This window comes from Carcharodon carcharias, chromosome 15 (genome assembly GCF_017639515.1).
Source record: "Carcharodon carcharias isolate sCarCar2 chromosome 15, sCarCar2.pri, whole genome shotgun sequence".
NCBI lineage: Eukaryota > Metazoa > Chordata > Chondrichthyes > Lamniformes > Lamnidae > Carcharodon > Carcharodon carcharias.
Genome location: NC_054481.1, coordinates 76,525,221 through 76,545,586, shown reverse-complemented (window position 1 = coordinate 76,545,586; position 20,366 = coordinate 76,525,221). Strand labels below are relative to the sequence as shown.

Below are 20,366 nucleotides of genomic sequence, written 5' to 3'. Positions count from 1 at the left end.
GAATGATAATTGTGTGTAATAAAAGGTTGATAGGAGAGTGGAGGCGCGGAATGAAAGGAGAGTGGAGTGACAGAATGATGGTAGCGTGTAATAACGGAATGATGGGAGAGTAGATTGGCGGAAGGATAGGAGAGTGGAGTAAAAGAATGATAGTAGTGTGTAATAACAGAATAATAGGAGACTGGAGTAACGGAATGATAGGAGAGTGGAGTGACAGTATGATAGTAACGTGTAATGACAGAATGATAGCAGATTGGCGTGGCAGAATGAGAGGAGATTGGCGTGGTGGAATGAAAGGAGAGAGGAGTGACAGAATGATAGTAGCGTGTACTAACGGAAAGATCGGAGAGTGGAGTGTCAGGATGATAGGAGAGTGGAGTGGTGTAATGAAAGCAGAGTGGAGTGGCAGAATGATAGGAGAGTGGAGTGGCAGAATGATAGGAGAGTGGCGTGGTGGAATTAAAGTAGAGTGGAGTGACAGAACGATAGTAGCTTGTAATAACGGAGTGATAGGAGAGTGGAGTGGCAAAATGATAGGAGAGTGGAGTGGCAGAATGATAGGAGATTGGAGTGGCGGAATGATACGAGAGTGGTGTAGCGGAATGATAGGGGAGTGGCATGGCAGAATGACAGGAGAGAGTGGACTGAAAGATTGTTATGTGAGTGTTTTGAATGAGTGATAAAAGAATGGAGTGAGCGAAAGATAAAATAGTGTAATGACAGAGTAACAAGAGATTGGATTGGTGGAATGATATGAGAGTGGTGTGGTGGAATAATAGGAGAGTGGAGTGAAGGAATGATAGGAGAGCGGAGTGACAGAGTGATGGGAGAGTGGAGTGACAGAGCTAAAGGAGAGTGGATTGAAAGGGTGATAGGAGAGTGCTTTGACAGAGTGAATGGAGAGTGGAGTGACAGAGTGATAGGAGAGTGGAGTGACAGAGTGATAGGAGAGTGGAATGACAGAGTGATAGGAGAGTGGAGTGACACAGTGGTAGGAGATTGGATTGTCAGAGTAATAGTAGAGTGGAAAGATGGAGTGATAGGAGAGTGGAATGACGGAGTGACAAAAGAGCAGATTGAGAGATGGATAAGAGAGTTGCGTGAGAGTGTGATAGGAGGGTAGAATGACGGAATGATAGTAGAGTGGAGTGACAGCATAATTGGAGAGTGGAATGACCGAATAACAGGAAAGTGGCATGATGGAGTGATAGGAGAGTGAAATGAAGGTATTACAGGAGAGAGGAGTGATGGAATGATAGGAGAGTGGAATGACAAAATGATAGGAGAGTGGAGTGAGAGAGCTATAGGATAGTGGAGTGACAGAGCTATAGGAGAGTGGATTGACAGAGCGATGGGAGAGTGGAGTGACAGAGCGATGGGAGAGTGGATTGACAGATTGATTGGAGAGTGGAATGACAGTGCAATAGGAAGTTGGAGGGACAGAGTAATAGGAGAGCAGAGTGACAGGGAGATAGGAGAGTGCAGTGACAGAGAGACAGCAGAGTTGAGTGACAGAGCGATAGGAGAATGGAATGAGAGAGAGATAGGATAGTGGAGTGACAGAGCGATAGGAGAGTGGAGTGACAGAGCGATAGGAGAGTGGAGTGAGAGAGCAATAGGGGAGTGGAGTGAGAGAGCGATAGGACAGTGGAGTGACAGAGTGACAGGGGAGTGGATTGACAGGAGAGTGGAGTGACAGAATGATAGGAGAGTAAAGTGACAGATTGATAGGAGAGTAGAGTGACCGACTGATAGGAGAGTGGAGTGACAGAACGATAGTAGTGTGTAATAACGGGATGATAAGAAAGTGGAGTCGCGGAATGATAGGAGAGTGGAGTGAAAGAATGATGGTAGCGTGTAATAAAGGAATGATGGGAGAGTGGATTGGCAGAATGATAGGAAAGTGGAGTAACAGAATGATAGTAGTGTGTAATAAGAGAATCATAGGAGAGTGGTGTGATGGAATGATAGGGGAGTGCAGTGACAGAATGATAGTAACGTGCAATAACGGAATGACAGCAGATTGTCATGGCAGAATGATACAAATTTGGCATGCGGAATGATAGTAAAGTGGAGTGACAGAGTGATAGGAGAGTGGAGTGATAGAGAGAAAGGAGAGTGGAGTGACAGAGAGATAGGCGAGTTGAGTGACAGAGTGATAGGAGAGTTGAGTGACAGAGCGATAGGAGAGTGGAGTGACACGCAGTAGGAGAGTGGAGTGACAGAGAGATAATAGAGTGGACTGACAGAGTGATAGGACAGTGGATTGTGAGAGCGATAGGAGAGTGGAGTGTGAGAGCGATAGGAGAGTGGAGTGAGAGAGCGATAGGAGAGTGGAGTGAGAGAGCGATAGGAGAGTGGAGTGACAGATTGATAGGAGAGTGGATTGACAGTGTGATAGGAGAGTGGATTGACAGAGTGATAGGACAGTGCTGTGACAGAGTGTTAGGAGAGAGGAATGATAGTGTGCTAGGAGGGTGGAGTGACAGAGTGATAGGAAAGTGGAGTGACAGAGCGATAGGAGAGTGGAGTGACAGAGCGACAGGAGAGTGGAGTGACAGTGCGATAGGAGAGTGGAGTGACAGAGCGATAGTAGAGTGGAGTGATAGAGTGATAGGAGAATGGAGTGCCAGAGTGATGGAAGTGTGGAGTGATAGAGTGACAGGAGAGAGGAATGATGGAGTGACAAAAGTGTGGAATGAGAGATGGATAAGAGAGTTGCGTGATAGTGTGACAGGAGGGTATAATGATGGAAAGATAGGAGACCGGAGTGACAGGAAGATAGGAGGGTCGAATAATTGAATGATAAGTTTGTGGAATGATGGAATGAAGAGAGAGAATAGTGATGTAATGATAATAGCGTAGAATGACGGAGTGATGAGAGAGTGGAGTGACAGATTGATAACATAGAAGGAGTGACAGACTGATTGGAGTTTGGAGTCACAGAGTGATAGGAGCAAGGAGTGACAGACTGATAAGAGTGTGTTTTGACAGTGATAGGAGAGTGGAGTGATCGACTGATAAAAGTGTGGAGTGAAAGAGTGACAGGAGAGTGGAGTGATAGAGTGACAGGAGAGAGGAATGACAGACTGATAAGAGAGTGCAATGACGGAGTGTCAAAAGAGTAGAATAATGGAGTGAATAGGGATTGGAATGACGGAGTGATAAGAGTTTGTAGCGACAGAGAGAAAAGAGGGTAGGAGTGACAGAGTGATAGGAGAGTGGAGTCAAAGAGGGATAGGAGAGTGCCATGAAGGGATGATAGGAGAGAAGGAGTGACAGAATGATAGGTGCGTAAAATGACAGAATGAGAGGACAGTGGAAAGATGGAGTATTAGGAGAATGGAATGACAGAATAACAGGAGTATGGAGTAGTGGAATGATAGCCAAGTGGTGTGGTGGAATGAAGGAACAGTGCCTTGAAGGAATAATAGGAGAGTGAAATGACGGAGTGACAGAAGAGTGGAGTGACAGAGTGATAAACGAAAGGAGTGACAGAGTGACAGGGGTGTGGATTGACAAGGGAGTGGAGTGACAGCACTGTGGTGTGACAGTGGAGTGACAGGAGAGTGGAGTGACAGAATGATAGGAGAGTGGATTGACGGAATGATAGGCGAGTGGAGTGACAGAATGATAGTAGTGTGTAAAAACGGGATGATAGGAGAGTGGATTGCTGAAATGATAGAAGAATGGAGTGACAGAATGATAGTAGTGTGTAATAACTGAATGATAGGAGAATGGAGTAATGGAATGATAGGAGAGTGGAGTGACACAATGATAGTAATGTGTAATAACGGAATGATAGCAGATTGGCGTGGCAGAATGATAGGAGATTGGCGTGGTGGAATGATAGGAGAGTGGATTGACAGAATGATACTAGCATGTAATAACGGAATGATAGGAGAGTGGAGTGGCGGAATGATAGGAGAGTGGAGTGGCGGAATGATAGGAGAGTGGAGTGGCGGAATGATAGGAGAGTGGAGTGGTGGAATTATAGTAGAGTGGCATGGCAGAATCATCGGAGACTGGAGTGACAGAATGACAGTAGCGTGTAATAACGGAATGATAGGAGAGTGGAGTGGCGGAATGATAGGAGAGTGGATTGGCAGAATGAGACGAGAGTGGATTGGCAGAATGAGAGGAGAGTGGAGTGGCGGAATGAGAGGAGAGTGGAGTGGCGGAATGATAGGAGAGTGGTGTAGTGGAATGATAGGAGAGTGGCATTGCAGAATGACAGGAGAGTGGACTGACAGTTTGTTATGTGAGTGGAGTGAATGAGAGATAAAAGAATGGAGTGAGCGAATGATAAAATAGTGTAATGACAGAGTAACAGGAGAGTGGATTGGTGGAATGATATGGGAGTGGTATGGTGGAATAATAGGAGAGTTGGGTTAAGCAATGATAGGCGAGTGGAGTGACCTGGTGATAGGAGAGTGGATTGACAGAGTGATAGGAGAGTGGAGTGACAGAGTGGTAGGAGAGTGGAATGACGGAGTAATAGTAGAGAGGAATGATGGAGTGATAGGAGAGTGGAATGAAGGAGTGACAAAAGAGCGGAATGAGCGATGGATAATAGAGTTGCGTGACAGTGTGATAGGAGGGTAGAATGACGGAATGATAGCAGAGTGGAGTGACAGCATAATTGGAGAGTGGAATGACAGAATAACAGGTGAGTGGCATGATGGAGTGATAGGAGAGTGACTTGAAGGTATTACAGGAGAGAGGAGTGATGGAATGATAGGAGAGTGGTGTGGCGGAATGATAGGAGAGTAGAATGACGGAATGATAGGAGAGTGGCGTGACAGCATAACTGTAGAGTGGAATGACCGAATAACAGGAGAGTGGCATGATGGAATGATAGAAGAGTGAAATGAAGGTATTACAGGAGAGAGGAGTGATGGAATGATAGGAGAGTGGAATGACGAAATGATAGGAGAGTGGAGTGAGAGAGCAATAGGAGAGTGGATTGACAGAGCGATAGGAGAGTGGAGTGACAGAGCGATAGGAGAGTGGAGTGACAGAGCGATAGGAGAGTGGATTGACAGAGCGATAGGAGAGTGGAGTGACAGATTGATTGGAGAGTGGATTGACTGATTGATAGGAGAGTGGAGTGAGAGTGAGATAGGACTTTGGAGGGACACAGTGATAGGAGAGTGGAATGACAGAGTGGAAGGAAATTGGAGTGACGGATTAATAGTAGAGTGGAATGATGGAGTGATAGGAGAGTGGAATGACGGAGTGACAAAAGAGTGGAATGAGAGATGGATAAGAGAGTTGCGTGACAGTGTGATAGGAGAGTAGAATGATGGAATGATAGGAAAGTGGCGTGACAGCATAACTGTAGAGTGGAATGACCGAATAACAGGAGAGTGGCATGATGGAATGATAGAAGAGTGAAATGAAGGTATTACAGGAGAGAGGAGTGATGGAATGATAGGAGAGTGGAATGATGAAATGATAGGAGAGTGGAGTGAGAGAGCGATAGGAGAATGGAGTGACAGAGCAATAGGAGAGTGGAGTGACAGAGCAATAGGAGAGTGGAGTGACAGAGCGATAGGAGAGTGGAGTGACAGAGCGATAGGAGAGTGGAGTGACAGAGCGATAGGAGAGTGGATTGACTGATTGATAGGAGAGTGGAGTGAGAGTGAGATAGGACTTTGGAGGGACAGAGTGATAGGAGACTGGAATGACAGAGCGACAGGAGTTTGGATTGACTGGGTGATAGGAGAGTGGTTTGACATATTGATAGGAGAGTGAAGTGACAGAGTGATAGGAGAACAGAGTGAAAGAGTCATAGGAGAGTGGAGTTATGGAAGAATAGTTAGACTGGAATGATGGAGTGATAGGAGAGTGGAACGACGGATTGACAAAAGAGCTGAATGAGAGATGGATAAGAGAATTGTGCGACAGTGTGATAGGAGGGTAGAATGACGGAATGATAGGAGACTGGAGTGACAGAGCGATTGGACAGTAGAGTGACAGAGCAATAGGTGAGTGGAGTGACAGCGATAGGAGAGTGGAGTGACAGAGCGATAGGAGAGTGGAGTGACAGAGCGATAGGAGAGTGGATTGACAGAGCGATAGGACAGTGGAGTGACAGAGTGATAGGAGAGTGGAGTGACAGAGCGATAGGAGAGTGGAGTGACAGAGCGATAGGAGAGTGGAGTGACAGAGCGATAGGAGAGTGGAGTGACAGTGTGATAGGAGAGTGGGGTGACAGTGTGATAGGAGAGTGGAGTGACAGAGTGATAGGATAGCGGGGTGACAGAGAGATAGGAGAATGGAGTGGGAGAGTAATAGGAGAGTGGAGTGAGAGAGCGATAGGAGGGTGGAGTGACATTGCGATAGGAGAGTAGAATGACATAGCGATAGGAGAGTGGAGTGACAGAGCGATAGGAGAGTTGAGCGACAGAGTGATAGGAGAGTGGAGTGGTGGAATGATTGGAGAGTGGAGTGGTGGAATGATTGGAGAGTGGAGTGGTGGAATGATAGGAGAGTGGATTGGTGGAATGATAGGAGAGTGGATTGGCGGAATGATAGGAGAGTGGAGTGGCGGAATGATAGGAGAATGTAGTCGTGGAATGATAGGAGAGTGGAGTGACAGAATGGTAGTAGTGTGTAATAATGAAATGGTGGGAGAGTGGATTGGCGGAATGATAGGAGAGTGGAGTGACAGAATGATTGTAATGGGTAATAACGGAATGATAGCAATTTGGCTTGGCAGAATGATAGGAGATTGGCGTGGCGGAATGATAGGAGAGTGGAGTGGTGGAATGATAGGAGAATGGAGTGGCAGAGCCATCGGAGAGTGGAATGACAGATTGATTGGAGAGTGGATTGACAGATTGATAGAAGAGTGGAGTGAGAGTGAGATAGGACGTTGGAGGGACAGAGTGATAGGAGAGTGGAATGACAGAGCGATAGGAGAGTGGAGTGACAGAGCGATAGGAGAGTGGAGTGACAGAGCGATAGGAGAGTGGAGTGACAGAGCGATAGGAGAGTGGAGTGACAGAGCGATAGGAGAGTGGAGTGACAGAGCGATAGGAGAGTGGAGTGACAGATTGATTGCAGAGTGGAGTGACAGAGCGATAGGAGAGTGGAGTGACAGAGCGATAGGAGAGTGGAGTGACAGAGAGATAGGAGAGTGGAGTGAGAGGAGAGTCGATTGACACAGTTAAAGGAGAGGGCTTTGAAGGGATGACTGGAAAGTAGAGTTACAGAATGAGAGGAGAATGGAGTGTCAAAATGAGAGTAGTAACAGGATGATAGGAGAGTGGAGTGGCGGAACGTTAGACGAATGGAGTCACAGAATGAGAGTAGCGTGTAGTAACAGGATGATAGGAGAGTGGAGTGGCGGAATGATAGGAGAGTCGAGTGACAGAATGATAGTAGCGTGTAATAACGGAATGATAGGAGAGTGGAGTGGCAGAATGATAGGTGTGTGGAGTGACAGAATGATAGTAGCATGTAATAAAAGTATGATAGGAGAGTGGAGTGGCGGAATGATAGGAGTGTGGAGTGACAGAATGATAGGAGAGAGGATTGTTGGAATGATTGAAAAGTGGATTGGGGAAATGAAAGGAGAGTGGGGTGGCAGAATGACAGAAGAGTTGTGTGGCGGAATGATAGAAGAGTGGCATGGCGGAACTGTAGGAGCGTTGAGATACAGAATGATAGGAGAGTGGAGTGGCAGAATGATAGGAGAGAGGAGAGAAGGATGATCAGAGAGTGGAGTGGCGGAAAGACAGAAGACAGAAATGATGGAGTGAAAGGAGCATGGATTGACGGAGTGATAGGAGATTGGAATCAGGGAGTGATTGGAGGGTGAAATGAGGTATGGATAGGTCAGAGGTGTGACAGCATGATAAGAGATTGGATTGAAGGAATGATCGGAGAATGGAGTGACAGAATGATAGGAGAGTGGAGTGACAGAATGATAGCAGCATGTAATAACGGAATGAAAGGAGAGTGGAGTGGCTGAATGATAGGAGAGTGGTGTGGCGGAATGATTGGAGAGTGGAGTGGTGTAATGATAGGAGAGTGGAATGGCGGAATGATAGGAGAATGGTGTAGCGGAATGATAGGAGAGTGGCATGGTGGATTGAGAGGTGAGTGGACAGACATATTGTTATATGATTGGAGTGATTGACTGATAAAAGAATGGAGTGAGAGAATGATATACTAGTGTAATGACAGAGTAACAGGAGAGTGGATTGGTGGAATGATATGAGAGTGGTGTTGTGGAATAATAGGAGAGGGAAGTGAAGGAATGACAGGAGAGTGGAGTGGCGGAATGATAGGAGAGTTGAGTGAAGAAGTGATAGGAGAGTGGAGTGACAGAGTAATAGTAGAGTGGAATGATGGAGTGATAGGAGAGTGGAATGACGGAGTGACAAAAGCACAGTATGAGTGATGGATAAGAGAGTTGTGTGACAGTGAGATAGGAGGGTAGAATGACGGAATGATAGGAGAGTGGAGTGGTGGAATGATAGGAGAGTGGAGTGGTGGAATGATAGGAGAGTGGAGTGGTGGAATGATAGGAGAGTGGAGTGGTGGAATGATAGGAGAGTGGAATGGCAGAATGAGAGGTGAGTGGACAGACATATTGTTATGTGATTGGAGTGATTGAGTGATAAAAGAATGGAGTGAGAGAATGATATAATAGTGTAATGACAGAGTAACAGGAGAGTGGATTGGTGGAATGATATGAGAGTGGTGTGGTGGAATAATAGGAAAGGGGAGGGAAGGAATGATAGGAGAGTGGAGTGGCGGAATGATAGGAGAGTTGAGTGAAGAAGTGTTAGGAGAGTGGAGTGACGGACTAATAGTAGAGTGGAATGATGGAGTGATAGGAGAGTGGAATGAAGGAGTGACAAAAGCACGGAATGAGAGATGGATAAGAGAGTTGCGTGACAGTGCGATAGGAGGGTAGAATGACGGAACGATAGGAGAGTGGAGTGACAGCATAATTGGAGAGTGGAATGACCGAATAACAGGAGAGTGGCATGATGGAGTGATGGAAAGTGAAATGAAGGTATTACAGGAGAGAGGAGTGATGGAATGATAGGAGAGTGGAATGACGAAACGATAGGAGACTGGACTGAGAGAGCGATAGGAGAGTGGAGTGACAGAGCGATTGGAGAGTCGAGTGATGGAGCGAAAGCTGGGTGGAGTGACGGAGTGATAGGAGAGTGGAGTGAGAGAGTGATAGGGGAGTGGAGTGAGAGAGCAAAAGGAGAGTGGAGTAAGAGAGCGATAGGAGAGTGGAGTGACAGAGTGATGGGAGAGTGGAGTGACAGAGCGATAGGAGAGTGGAGTGACAGAGCGATAAGCGAGTGGAGTGACAGAGTGATAGGAGAGTGGAGTGACAGAGTGATAGGAGAGTGGAGTGACAGAGTGATAGGAGAGTGGAGTGACAGAGAGATAGGAGAGTTGTGTGAGAGAGCGATAGGAGAGTGGAGTGAGAGAGAGATCGGAGAGTAGAGTGACAGAGTGTTAGGAGAGTGGAGTGAGAGAGCGATAGGAGAGCGGAGTGAAAGAGTGATAAACAAAAAGAGTGACAGAGTGACGGGGAGTGAATTGACAGGAGATTGGAGTGACAGAATGATAGGAGAGTGGAGTGACGGAATGATAGGAGAGTGGAGTGACAGAATGATAGTAGCATGTAATAATGGGAGGATAGGAGAGTGGATTGGTGGAATGATATGAGAGTGGAGTGAAGGAATGATAGGAGAGTGGAGTGAAGGAATGATAGGAGAGTGGAGTGGCGGAATGATAGGAGAGTGGAGTGTCATGAAAAACAAACACAAAAATAAATAAGGAGGAAGGAACTGGATCGATAGACAACCATATGTAATCAGCAGCACAACAACAACAGGCAAGACAACAGCAGGCAGCAACACAGCAACAAGCAGCAAAACAACAGCAACTGGCAACAAAATAACAAGCAGCAAAACAACAACAAGCAGCAACAGAACAACAAGCCGTAACACAGCAACAAGCAGCAACACAACAACAAGCAGCAACACAACAACAGGCGGAAACACAGCAACAAGCTGCAACACAACAACAAGCTGAAACACAGCAACAAAAAGCAGCAACACAGCAACAAGCAGAAACACGGCAACAAACAGTAACACAAGATGCAGCAACAAAACAGCAAGCAGCAACAAAGCAACAAGCAGCAACACAACAACAAGCAGCAACACAACAGAAACTGGAAACACAGCAACAAACAGCAACATAGAAACAACAAGCAGCAACACAGCAACAACAAGCAGCAACACAGCAACAAGCAGCAACACAACAAGCAGAAACACAGCAACAACAAGCAGCAACACAGCAACAAGTGGAAACATGGCAACAAACAGTAACACAACAACATGCACAACACAACAACAGCAAGCAGCAACAAAGCAACAAGCAGCAACACAACAAAAGCTCGCAACACAACATCGACCAGCAACACAACAACAAGCTGTAGCAACACAGCAACAAGCAGCAACACAACAACAACTGGAAACACAATAACTATCAGCAACACAACAACAACAAGCGGCAGCACAACAACAAGCAGCAACACAGCAACAAGTGGCAATACAACAACAACCGGCAACACAACAACCAGCAACACATCAGCAACCACAACACACAACAGCAGCAACACAACAGCAACCGCAACACAACAACAAGCAGCACCACAACAACAAGCAGCAACACAACAGCGACCGCAACACAACACAAAAACAAGCAGCAACACAGCAACAAGTGGCAACACCGCAAAACCGGCAACACAACAAACAGCAACACATCAGCAACCACAACACAACCACAGCAGCGCAACAACAACTGGTAAGAGAACAACTATCAGCAACACAACAACAAGCAGCACCACAACAACCAGCAGCAACACAACAGCGACCGCAACACAACAACAAGCAGCAAATAGAAACAACAAGCAGCAACACAGCAACAACAAACAGCAACACAGCAACAAGCGGCAACACAAAAAGAAGCAGCAACACAACAACAACAAGCAATAACAAAACAACAAGCTGCAGGGTAACAACAACCAGCAACACAACAATTACCAGCAAGAAAACAACAAGCGGTAGCGACACAGCAACACAACAACAACTCGTAAGAGAACAACTATCAGCAAAACAACAACAAGTGGCAATACATCAACAAGCAGCAATAGAGCAACAAGCAGCAACTTTATAAATATCCAACTTCTCTCATCCAACCCCACCCCGAGCTGGGGCAAGGAGAAGGGAGCGTTCATTAAACATAGAGAGACAGAGAGGGAGAGGGTGATAGTGTCAGTCAGAGAGGGAGAGAGAGAGGGCTTAAAAGGGTCGCCTCATGGTCAGGGCCCCAGAATTTGGCCATTGTTGAATGTTGGGGAGAGGAGGAGTAACGGGGTTAAATGCTGGGATTACAGACAGTGAACACTCTCCTTACAGGACAGTAATGTGATATTGTCAATACCTGGAGAGAATCCATGCTTTCTCAACTCTCTCCCTGGAATGGTGACGTGAAAGCAATTAGCTCAGGGTTCAGTCTGTGCTATTTGCATACAGTTTTCATACACAAAAAAATAAACACAAAATTGAATAAAGAGGAAGGAGCTGGATCGATAGAAAACCATGTGTAATCAGCAGCACAACAACAACAGGCAACACAACAACAAGCAGCAACACAGCAACAACCAGCAACACAACAGCAACCGGCAACAAAATAACAAGCAGCAACACAACAACAATCAGCAACAGAACAACAAGCGGTAACACAGCAACAAGCAGCAACACAACAACAAGTGGCAACACAACAATCAGTAACACAACAACCAGCAAAACATCAGCAACCACAACACAAAAACAGCAGCAAAACAACAGCGACCGCAACACAACAACAAGCAGCACCACAACAGCAACCGGAAACACAACAACAAACAGCAACATCGCAACAACAAGCAACAACACAACAACAAGCGGAAACACAGCAACAACAAGCAGCAACACAGCAACAAGCGGAAACATGGCAACAAACAGTAACACATCAACATGCTGCAACACATCAAAAGCAAGCAGCACCAAAGCAACAAGCTGCAATACAACAAAAACCCGCAACACAACAACAAACAGCAACACAGCAACAATTGGCAACACAACAACAACCGGTAACACAACAACCAGCAGAACATCAGCAACCACAACACAACAACAGCAGCAACACAACACCGACCGCAACACAACAACAAGCAGCACCACAACATCAAGCAGCAACACAACAGCAACCGGAAACACAACAACAAACAGCAACATAGAAACAAGAAGCAGCAACACAGCAACAAGCAGCAACACAACAACAAGCGGAAACACAGCAACAACCAGCAGCAACATAGCAACAAGCGGAAGCACGGCAAGAAACAGTGACACAACAACATGCGGCAATAAAACAACAAGCAGCAACACAACAAAAACCAGCAACACAACAACTACCAGCAACACAACAACAAGCTGTAGCAACACAGCAACAAGCAGCTACACAACAACAACTGGAAACACAATAACAATCAGCAATACAACAACTACAAGAGGCAGCACAACAACAAGCAACAAAACAGCAACACGTGGCAACACAACAACAACCGGTAACACAACAACCAGCAACACATCAGCAACTACAACACAACAACAGCAGCAACACAACAGCGAAAGCAACACAACAACAAGCAGCACCACAACAACAACCAGCAACACAACAGAAACCGGAAACACAACAACAAATAGCAACATAGAAACAACAAGCAGCAACACAGCAACAACAAGCAGCAACACAGCAACAAGCGGAAACATGGCAACAAACAGTAACACAACAAGACGCGGCAACACAAAAAAAGCAAGCAGCAACAAAGCAACAAGCAGCAACACAACAAAAAACCGCAACACAACAACTACCAGCAACACAACAACAAGCAGTAGCAACACAGCAACAAGCAGCAACACAACAACAACCAGAAACACAATAACTACCAGCAACACAACAACAACAAGCGGCAGCAGAACAACAAGCAACAACACAGCAACAAGTGGCAACACAACAACAACCGGCAACACAACAAGCAGCACCACAACAGAAACCGGAAACACAACAACAAACAGCAACATAGAAACAACAAGCAACAACACAGCAACAACTAGCAGCAACACAGCAACAAGCAGCAACACAACAACAAGCGGAAACACAGCAACAACAAGCAGCAACACAAAAACAAGCAGAAACATGGCAACAAACAGTAACACAACAACATGCAGAAACACATCAACAGCAAGCAGCAACAAAGCAACAAGCAGCAACACAACATAAACTCGCAACACAACAACTACCAGCAACACAACAACAAGCAGCAACACAGCAACACATGGCAACACAACAATAACCGGTAACACAACAACCAGCAACACAACAACAGCAGCAACACAACAGTGACCGCAACACAACAACAAGCAGCACCACAACATCAAGCAGCAACACAACAGCAACTGGAAACAAAACAACAAACAGCAACATAGAAACAACAAGCAGCACAGCAACAACAAGCAGCAACACAACAACAAGCGGAAACACAGCAACAACCAGCAGCAACACAGCAACAAGCTGAAACATGGCAAGAAACAGTGACACAACAACATGCGGCAACAAAACAACAGCAAGCAGCAACAAAGCAAAAAGCAGCAACACCACAAAAACTGGCAACACAGCAACTACCAGCAACACAGCAACAAGCTGTAGCAACACAGCAACAAGCAGCAACACAACAACTGGAAACACAATAACTACCAGCAACACAATAACAATCAGCAATACAACAACAACAAGAGGCAGCACAACAACAAGCAACAAAATAGCAACATGTGGTAACACAACAACAACCGGTAACATAACAATCAGCAACACATCAGCAACCACAACACAACAACAGCAGCAACACAACAGCGAAAGCAACACAACAACAAGCAGCACCACAACAACAACCAGCAACACAACAGAAACCGGAAACACAACAACAAATAGCAACATAGAAACAACAAGCAGCAACACAGCAACAACAAGCAGCAACACAGCAACAAGCGGAAACATGGCAACAAACAGTAACACAACAAAACGTGGCAACACAAGAAAAGCAAGCAGCAACAAAGCAACAAGCAGCAACACAATAAAAACCCGCAACACAACAACTACCAGCAACACAACAACAAGCAGTAGTAACACAGCAACAAGCAGCAACACAACAACAACTGGAAACACAATAACTACCAGCAACACAACAATCAGCAACACAACAACAACAAGCAGCAGCAGAACGAACAAGCAGCAACACAGCAACACAACAACAACCGGCAACACAACAAGCAGCACCACAACAGCAACCGGAAACACAACAACAAACAGCAACATAGAAACAACAAGCAACAACACAGCAACAACAAGCAGCAACACAGCAACAAGCAGCAAGACAACAACAAGCAGAAACACAGCAACAACAAGCAGCAACACAACAACAAGCAGAAACATGGCAACAAACAGTAACACAACAACATGCGGCAACACATCAATAGCAAGCAGCAACAAAGCAACAAGCAGCAAGACAACAACAAGCAGAAACACAGCAACAACAAGCAGCAACACAACAACAAGCAGAAACATGGCAACAAACAGTAACACAACATGCGGCAACACATCAATAGCAAGCAGCAACAAAGCAACAAGCAGCAAGACAACAACAAGCAGAAACACAGCAACAACAAGCAGCAACACAACAACAAGCAGAAACATGGCAACAAACAGTAACACAACAACATGCGGCAACACATCAATAGCAAGCAGCAACAAAGCAACAAGCAGCAACACAACATAAACTCGCAACACAACAACTACCAGCAACACAAAAACAAGCAGCAACACAGCAACACATGGCAACACAACAACAACCGGTAACACAACAACCAGCAACACAACAACAGCAGCAACACAACAGCGACCGCAACACAACAACAAGCAGCACCACAACATCAAGCCGCAACACAACAGCAACCGGAAACAAAACAACAAACAGCAACATAGAAACAACAAGCAGCAACACAGCAACAACAAGCAGCAACACAACAACAAGCAGCAACACAACAACAACAAGCAATAACAAAGCAACAAGCTGCAACACAACAACTACCACCAACACAACAATTACCAGCAACAAAACAACAAGTGGTAGCAACACAGCTACTCAACAACAACCAGCAATACAACAACTACCAGCAACACAACAACAAGCAGTAGCAACACAACAACAACCAGCAAGAGAACAACTATCAGCAACACAACAACCAGTGGTCGCAACACAGCAACAAGCGGCAATACATCAACAAGCAGCAATAGAGCAACAAGCAGCAACTTTATAAATATACAACATCTCTCATCCAACGCCACCCCGAGCTGGGGCAATGAGAAGGTAGCGTTCATTAAATATAGAGAGACAGAGAGGGAGAGGGTGTGAGTGTCAGACAGAGAGGGAGAGATAGAAGGTTTAAAGGGGCCGCCTCACGGTCTGGGAACCAGCAGTTGGCCATTGTTGAATGTTGGGGAGAGGAGGGGTAACGGGGTTAAATGCTGGGATTACAGGCAGTAAACACTCTACTTACAGGACAGTAATGTGATATTGTCAATAACCTGGAGAGAATCCCTGCTTTCTCAACTCTCTCCCTGGAATGGTGGAGTGAAAGGAATCAGCTCAGGGTTCAGACTGTGCTTTTTGCTTTCAGTTTTCTGACACGAAAAAACGAACACAAAAATAAATAAGGAGGAAGGGACTGGATCGTTAGAGAACCATGCATCATCAGCAACACAACAACAACAGGTAACACAACATCAAGCAGCAACACAGCAACACAGCAACAAGCAGCAACACAACAGCAGCTGGCAACACAACAGCAAGCAGCAACACAACAACAAGCAGCAACACAACAGCCACCAGCAACACAACAGCAATCAGCAAGACAACAGCAACCAGCAACACAACAACAAGCAGCAACACAACAGCAACCGACAACACCACAACAAACAGCAACACAACAACAAGTGGAAACACAACGGCAAGCAGCAACAAAGCAACAAGCAGCAATGCAACAAAAACCGGCAACACAACAACTACAAGCAACCCAACAACAAGCTGTAGCAACACAGCAACAAGCAGCTACACAACAACAACCAGCAACACAATAACTACCAACAACACAACAACAAGCAGCAATGCCACAACAACAAGCAGCAACACAGCCACAAGTGGCAACACAACAACAACCGGCAACACAACAACCAGCTAAACAACAAGCGACAACACAGCAACAAGCAGCAACACAACAAGCAGCAAAACAGTAACAAGCAGCATCACAACAACAAGCAGCATCACAGCAACAAGCAGCAACACAGCAACAAGCAGCAACACAACAACAATCAGCAACACAACAACAACAAGCGGCAGCAGAACAACAAGCAACAACACAGCAACAAGTGGCAACACAACAACAACCAGCAAAACAACAAGCAGCACCACAACAGCAACCGGAAACACAACAACAAACAGCAACATAGAAACAACAAGCAACAACACAGTAACAACAAGCAGCAACACAGCAACAAGCAGCAAGACAACAACAAGCGGAAACACAGCAACAACAAGCAGAAACATGGCAACAAACAGTAACACAACAACATGCGGCAACACATCAACAGCAAGCAGCAACAAAGCAACAAGCAGCAACACAACATAAACTCGCAACACAACAACTACCAGCAACACAACAACAACCAGCAACACAACAACAGCAGCAACACAACAGCGACCGCAACACAACAACAAGCAGCACCACAACATCAAGCAGCAACACAACAGCAGCTGGCAACACAACAGCAAGCAGCAAGACAACAACAAGCAGCAACACAGCAACAAGTGGCAACACAACAACAACCGGTAACACAACAACCAGCAACACATCAGCAACCACAAAACAATAACTACCAGCAACACAACAGCAACTGGCAACACAACAGCAACCGGCAACACAACAACAACCAGCTACACAACAACAAGCGACAACACAGCAACAAGAAGGCAACACAGCAACAATCATCAAATTTTTAAACATCCATCTTCTGTCATTCAACACCACACCGAGCTGGGGCAAGGAAAAGAGAGACTTCATTAAACAGCGAGAGACAGAGAGGGAGATGGAGAGAGAGTCAGACAGAGAGAGAGACAAGGTTTAAAAGGGCTGCCTCATGGACAAGACCCCGGCATTTGGGCATTCTTGAATGTTGGGTAGAGGAGGAGCGAGGAGGTTAAATGCTGGGATGACAGGCAGTGAAGTCTGTCCATAGAGGACAGTACCGTTATGTTGTAAATAACCTGGAGAGAATTCCTGCTTTTTCATCTGTCTCCCTGGAATGGTGGAGTGAAAGGAATCAGATCAGGGTTCAGACTGTGCTTTATGCTTTCAGTTTTCTGTCATGAAAAAACAAACACAAAAATAAATAAAGAGGAAGGAACTGGATCGGTCGATAACCAGGTGTAATCGGCAACACAACAACAACAGGCTCGACAACAAGCAGCAACACAACAGCAACAGGCAACACAACAACAAGCAGCAACACAACAAGCAGAAACACAGCAACAAGCAGCAACCCAACAACAAGCAGCAACACAACAGCCACCGGCAACACAACAGCAAGCAGCAACACAACAGCAACCGGCAACACAACAACAAGCAGTAACACAGGTGACCATTAAACATTAATCCTGGGCATTTAGTATTTTATAAAAGACAGGGTCAGAAAGAGTGGAAAGTCCTGGGTAAAATGATAGAATGTGATGGGAAGACTGTTATCCTCTAACATGGTAATCAAACTATCAGAGTCCATTCACCACAGTTAATTGGGATTGATTAGAAACATGCAGAACCTAAGAAATAAGTAGGTGGTGATGAGGCACCCTGTACCTCCCATACTCATATGTTTGACAGTTATGAGGAACAGAATATGGTGGTTAAGGAGCTGGATGATGATAGACAAAGTAATAACGTTGTGCAGGAAAGGGTGATTGTACCCAACGGACAACTGCCGGAAGCTGGTACTCGGGTAATGTACATACCTGAAGGGTCCAGTGAATGGAGGGATGGGACCACTGTAGGGAGAGCAGGGGAAGCCACTGGCAAGTTCAAACATTGGCTAAATGTTCAAGATGGTAGATAAAAAGTAAGATCTATGGACTAGCAAAATGAGGTGAAACTGTGGAAAGCAAGAAAATGCAATGTGCGTTCCCATTGTGGATCTGGAAGTGTCTCTAACAGTAGGAATCAATCAGACTTTCTTGGTTTTATTCATTCACAGGATGTGGGCTTCGCTGGCTGGACCAGCATTTATTACCCATCCCTAGTTGCCCTTGGGAAGGTGGGGGTGAGCTGCCTTCTTGAACCGCTGCAGTCCATGTGGTGTAGGTACACCCACAGTGCTGTTAGTAAGGGCGTTCCAGGATTTTGACCCAGCAACAGTGAAGGAAGGGTGATAAATTTCCAAGTCAGGATGGTGAATGACTTGGAGGGAAACTTGCAGGTGGTGGTGTTCCCATCTATCTGTTGTCCTTGTCCTTCTCGATAGGTAGTGGCCGTGGGTTTGGAAGGGGCTGTCTAAGGAGCCTGGGTGAATTCCTGCAGTGCAACTTGTAGATGGTACACACTGCTGCTGCTGTGTCAGTGGTGGAGGGAGTGAATGTTTGTGGATGTGATGCCAATCAAGTAAATTGCTTCATCCTGTGGCATTCAGCTTCAGTGTTGTAGAAGCTGCACTCATCCAGGCAAGTGGGGAGTATGCCTTCATACTCCTGGCGCGTGCCTTGTAGATGGTGGACAGGCTTTGGGAAGTCAGGAGGTGGGTTACTCGTCAAACGATTCCTAGCCTCAAACCTGTGCTTGTAGCCACAGTATTTATATGGCCAGCCCAGTTCAGTTTCTGGTCAATGGGTAACCGCCAGGATGTTGATAGTGGGGGATTCAGTGATGGTAATGCCATTGAACATCAAGGGGCAATAGTTGGATTCTCTTTTGTTGGAGGTGGTCATTGCCTGGCACTTGTGTGGCGTGAATGTTACTTGCTACTTGTCAGCCCAAGCCTGTATATTGTCCAGGTCTTGCTGCATTTTGATATGGACTGCTTCAGTATCTGATGAGTTGCGAATGATGCTGAACATTGCGCAATCATCGAACAATGCCACTTCTGACCTTATGATGGAAGGAAGGTCATTGATGAAGTAGCTGAAGATGGTTGGGCCTAGGACACTACCCTGAGGAACTCCTGCAGTGATGTCCTGGAGCTGAGATGACTGACCTCCAACAACCACAACCATCTTCCTTTGTGCAAAGGGTTTTCCCCCGATTTCCATTGACTCCAGTTTTGCTAGGGCTCCTTGATGCCACACTCAGTCAAATGCTGCTTTGATGTCAAGGGCAGTCACTCCACCTCACCTCGGGAGTTCAGCCCTTTTATCCATGTTTGAACCAAGGCTGTAATGAGGTCAGGAGCTGAGTGGCCCTGGCAGAACCCAAACTGGCCATCAGTGGGCAGGATATTGCTAAGCAAGTGCCACTTGATCGCACTGTTGATGACCCCTTCCATTATTTTACTGATGATGGAAAGTAGACTGATGGGCAGTAATTGGCTGGGTTGGATTCGTCCTGCTTTTTGTGTACAAGACACACCTGGGCAATTTTCCAATAGCTGGGTAGATGCCAGTGTTGTAGCTGTACTGGAACAGCTTAGCTAGGGGTGCGGAAAGTTCTGGAGCTTAAGCCTTCAGTACTATTGCTGGAATATTGTCAGAGCCCATAGCCTTTGCGGTATCCAGTACCTTGTGCCTTCAACCATTTCTTGATATCACGTGGTGTGAATCGAATTGGCTGAAGGCTGGCATCTGTGATGCTGGGGATCTCCGGAGGAGGCCGAGATGGGTCATCCACTCAGCACTTCTGGCTGAAGATTGTTGCAAATGCTTCAGCCTTATCTTTTGCGCTGCTGTGCTAGGCTCCTCCATCATTGAGGATGGGGATATTTGTGGAGTCACCTCCTACAGTGAGTTGTTTAATTGTCCACCACCATTCATGACTGGGTGTGGCAGGACTGCAGATCTTCGATCTGATCCATTGATTGTGGGATTGCTTAGCCCTGTCTATCACTTGCTGCTTATTCTGTTTGGCATGCAAGTAGTCCTGCTTTATAGCTTCACCAGGTTGACATCTCATTTTTAGGTATGCCTG

General features: G+C 46.0%; 2 protein-coding genes across 2 annotated transcripts; both read left to right on the top strand.

Annotated features, from left to right (window-relative positions):
* The first annotated feature begins 12,039 nt into the window (after window positions 1–12,039).
* On the top strand, window positions 12,040–13,371 carry LOC121288397 (mucin-21-like). Its single transcript, XM_041206950.1, has one exon. It carries the CDS (start codon window positions 12,040–12,042, stop codon window positions 13,369–13,371), a length of 1,332 nt encoding a protein of 443 aa, XP_041062884.1.
* Window positions 13,372–13,669: 298 nt separating this feature from the next.
* LOC121288396 (mucin-21-like) lies at window positions 13,670–14,923 on the top strand. The gene has a single exon (XM_041206949.1). The coding sequence runs from the start codon at window positions 13,670–13,672 to the stop codon at window positions 14,921–14,923; it is 1,254 nt and encodes a 417-aa protein (XP_041062883.1).
* Window positions 14,924–20,366: the final 5,443 nt, after the last annotated feature.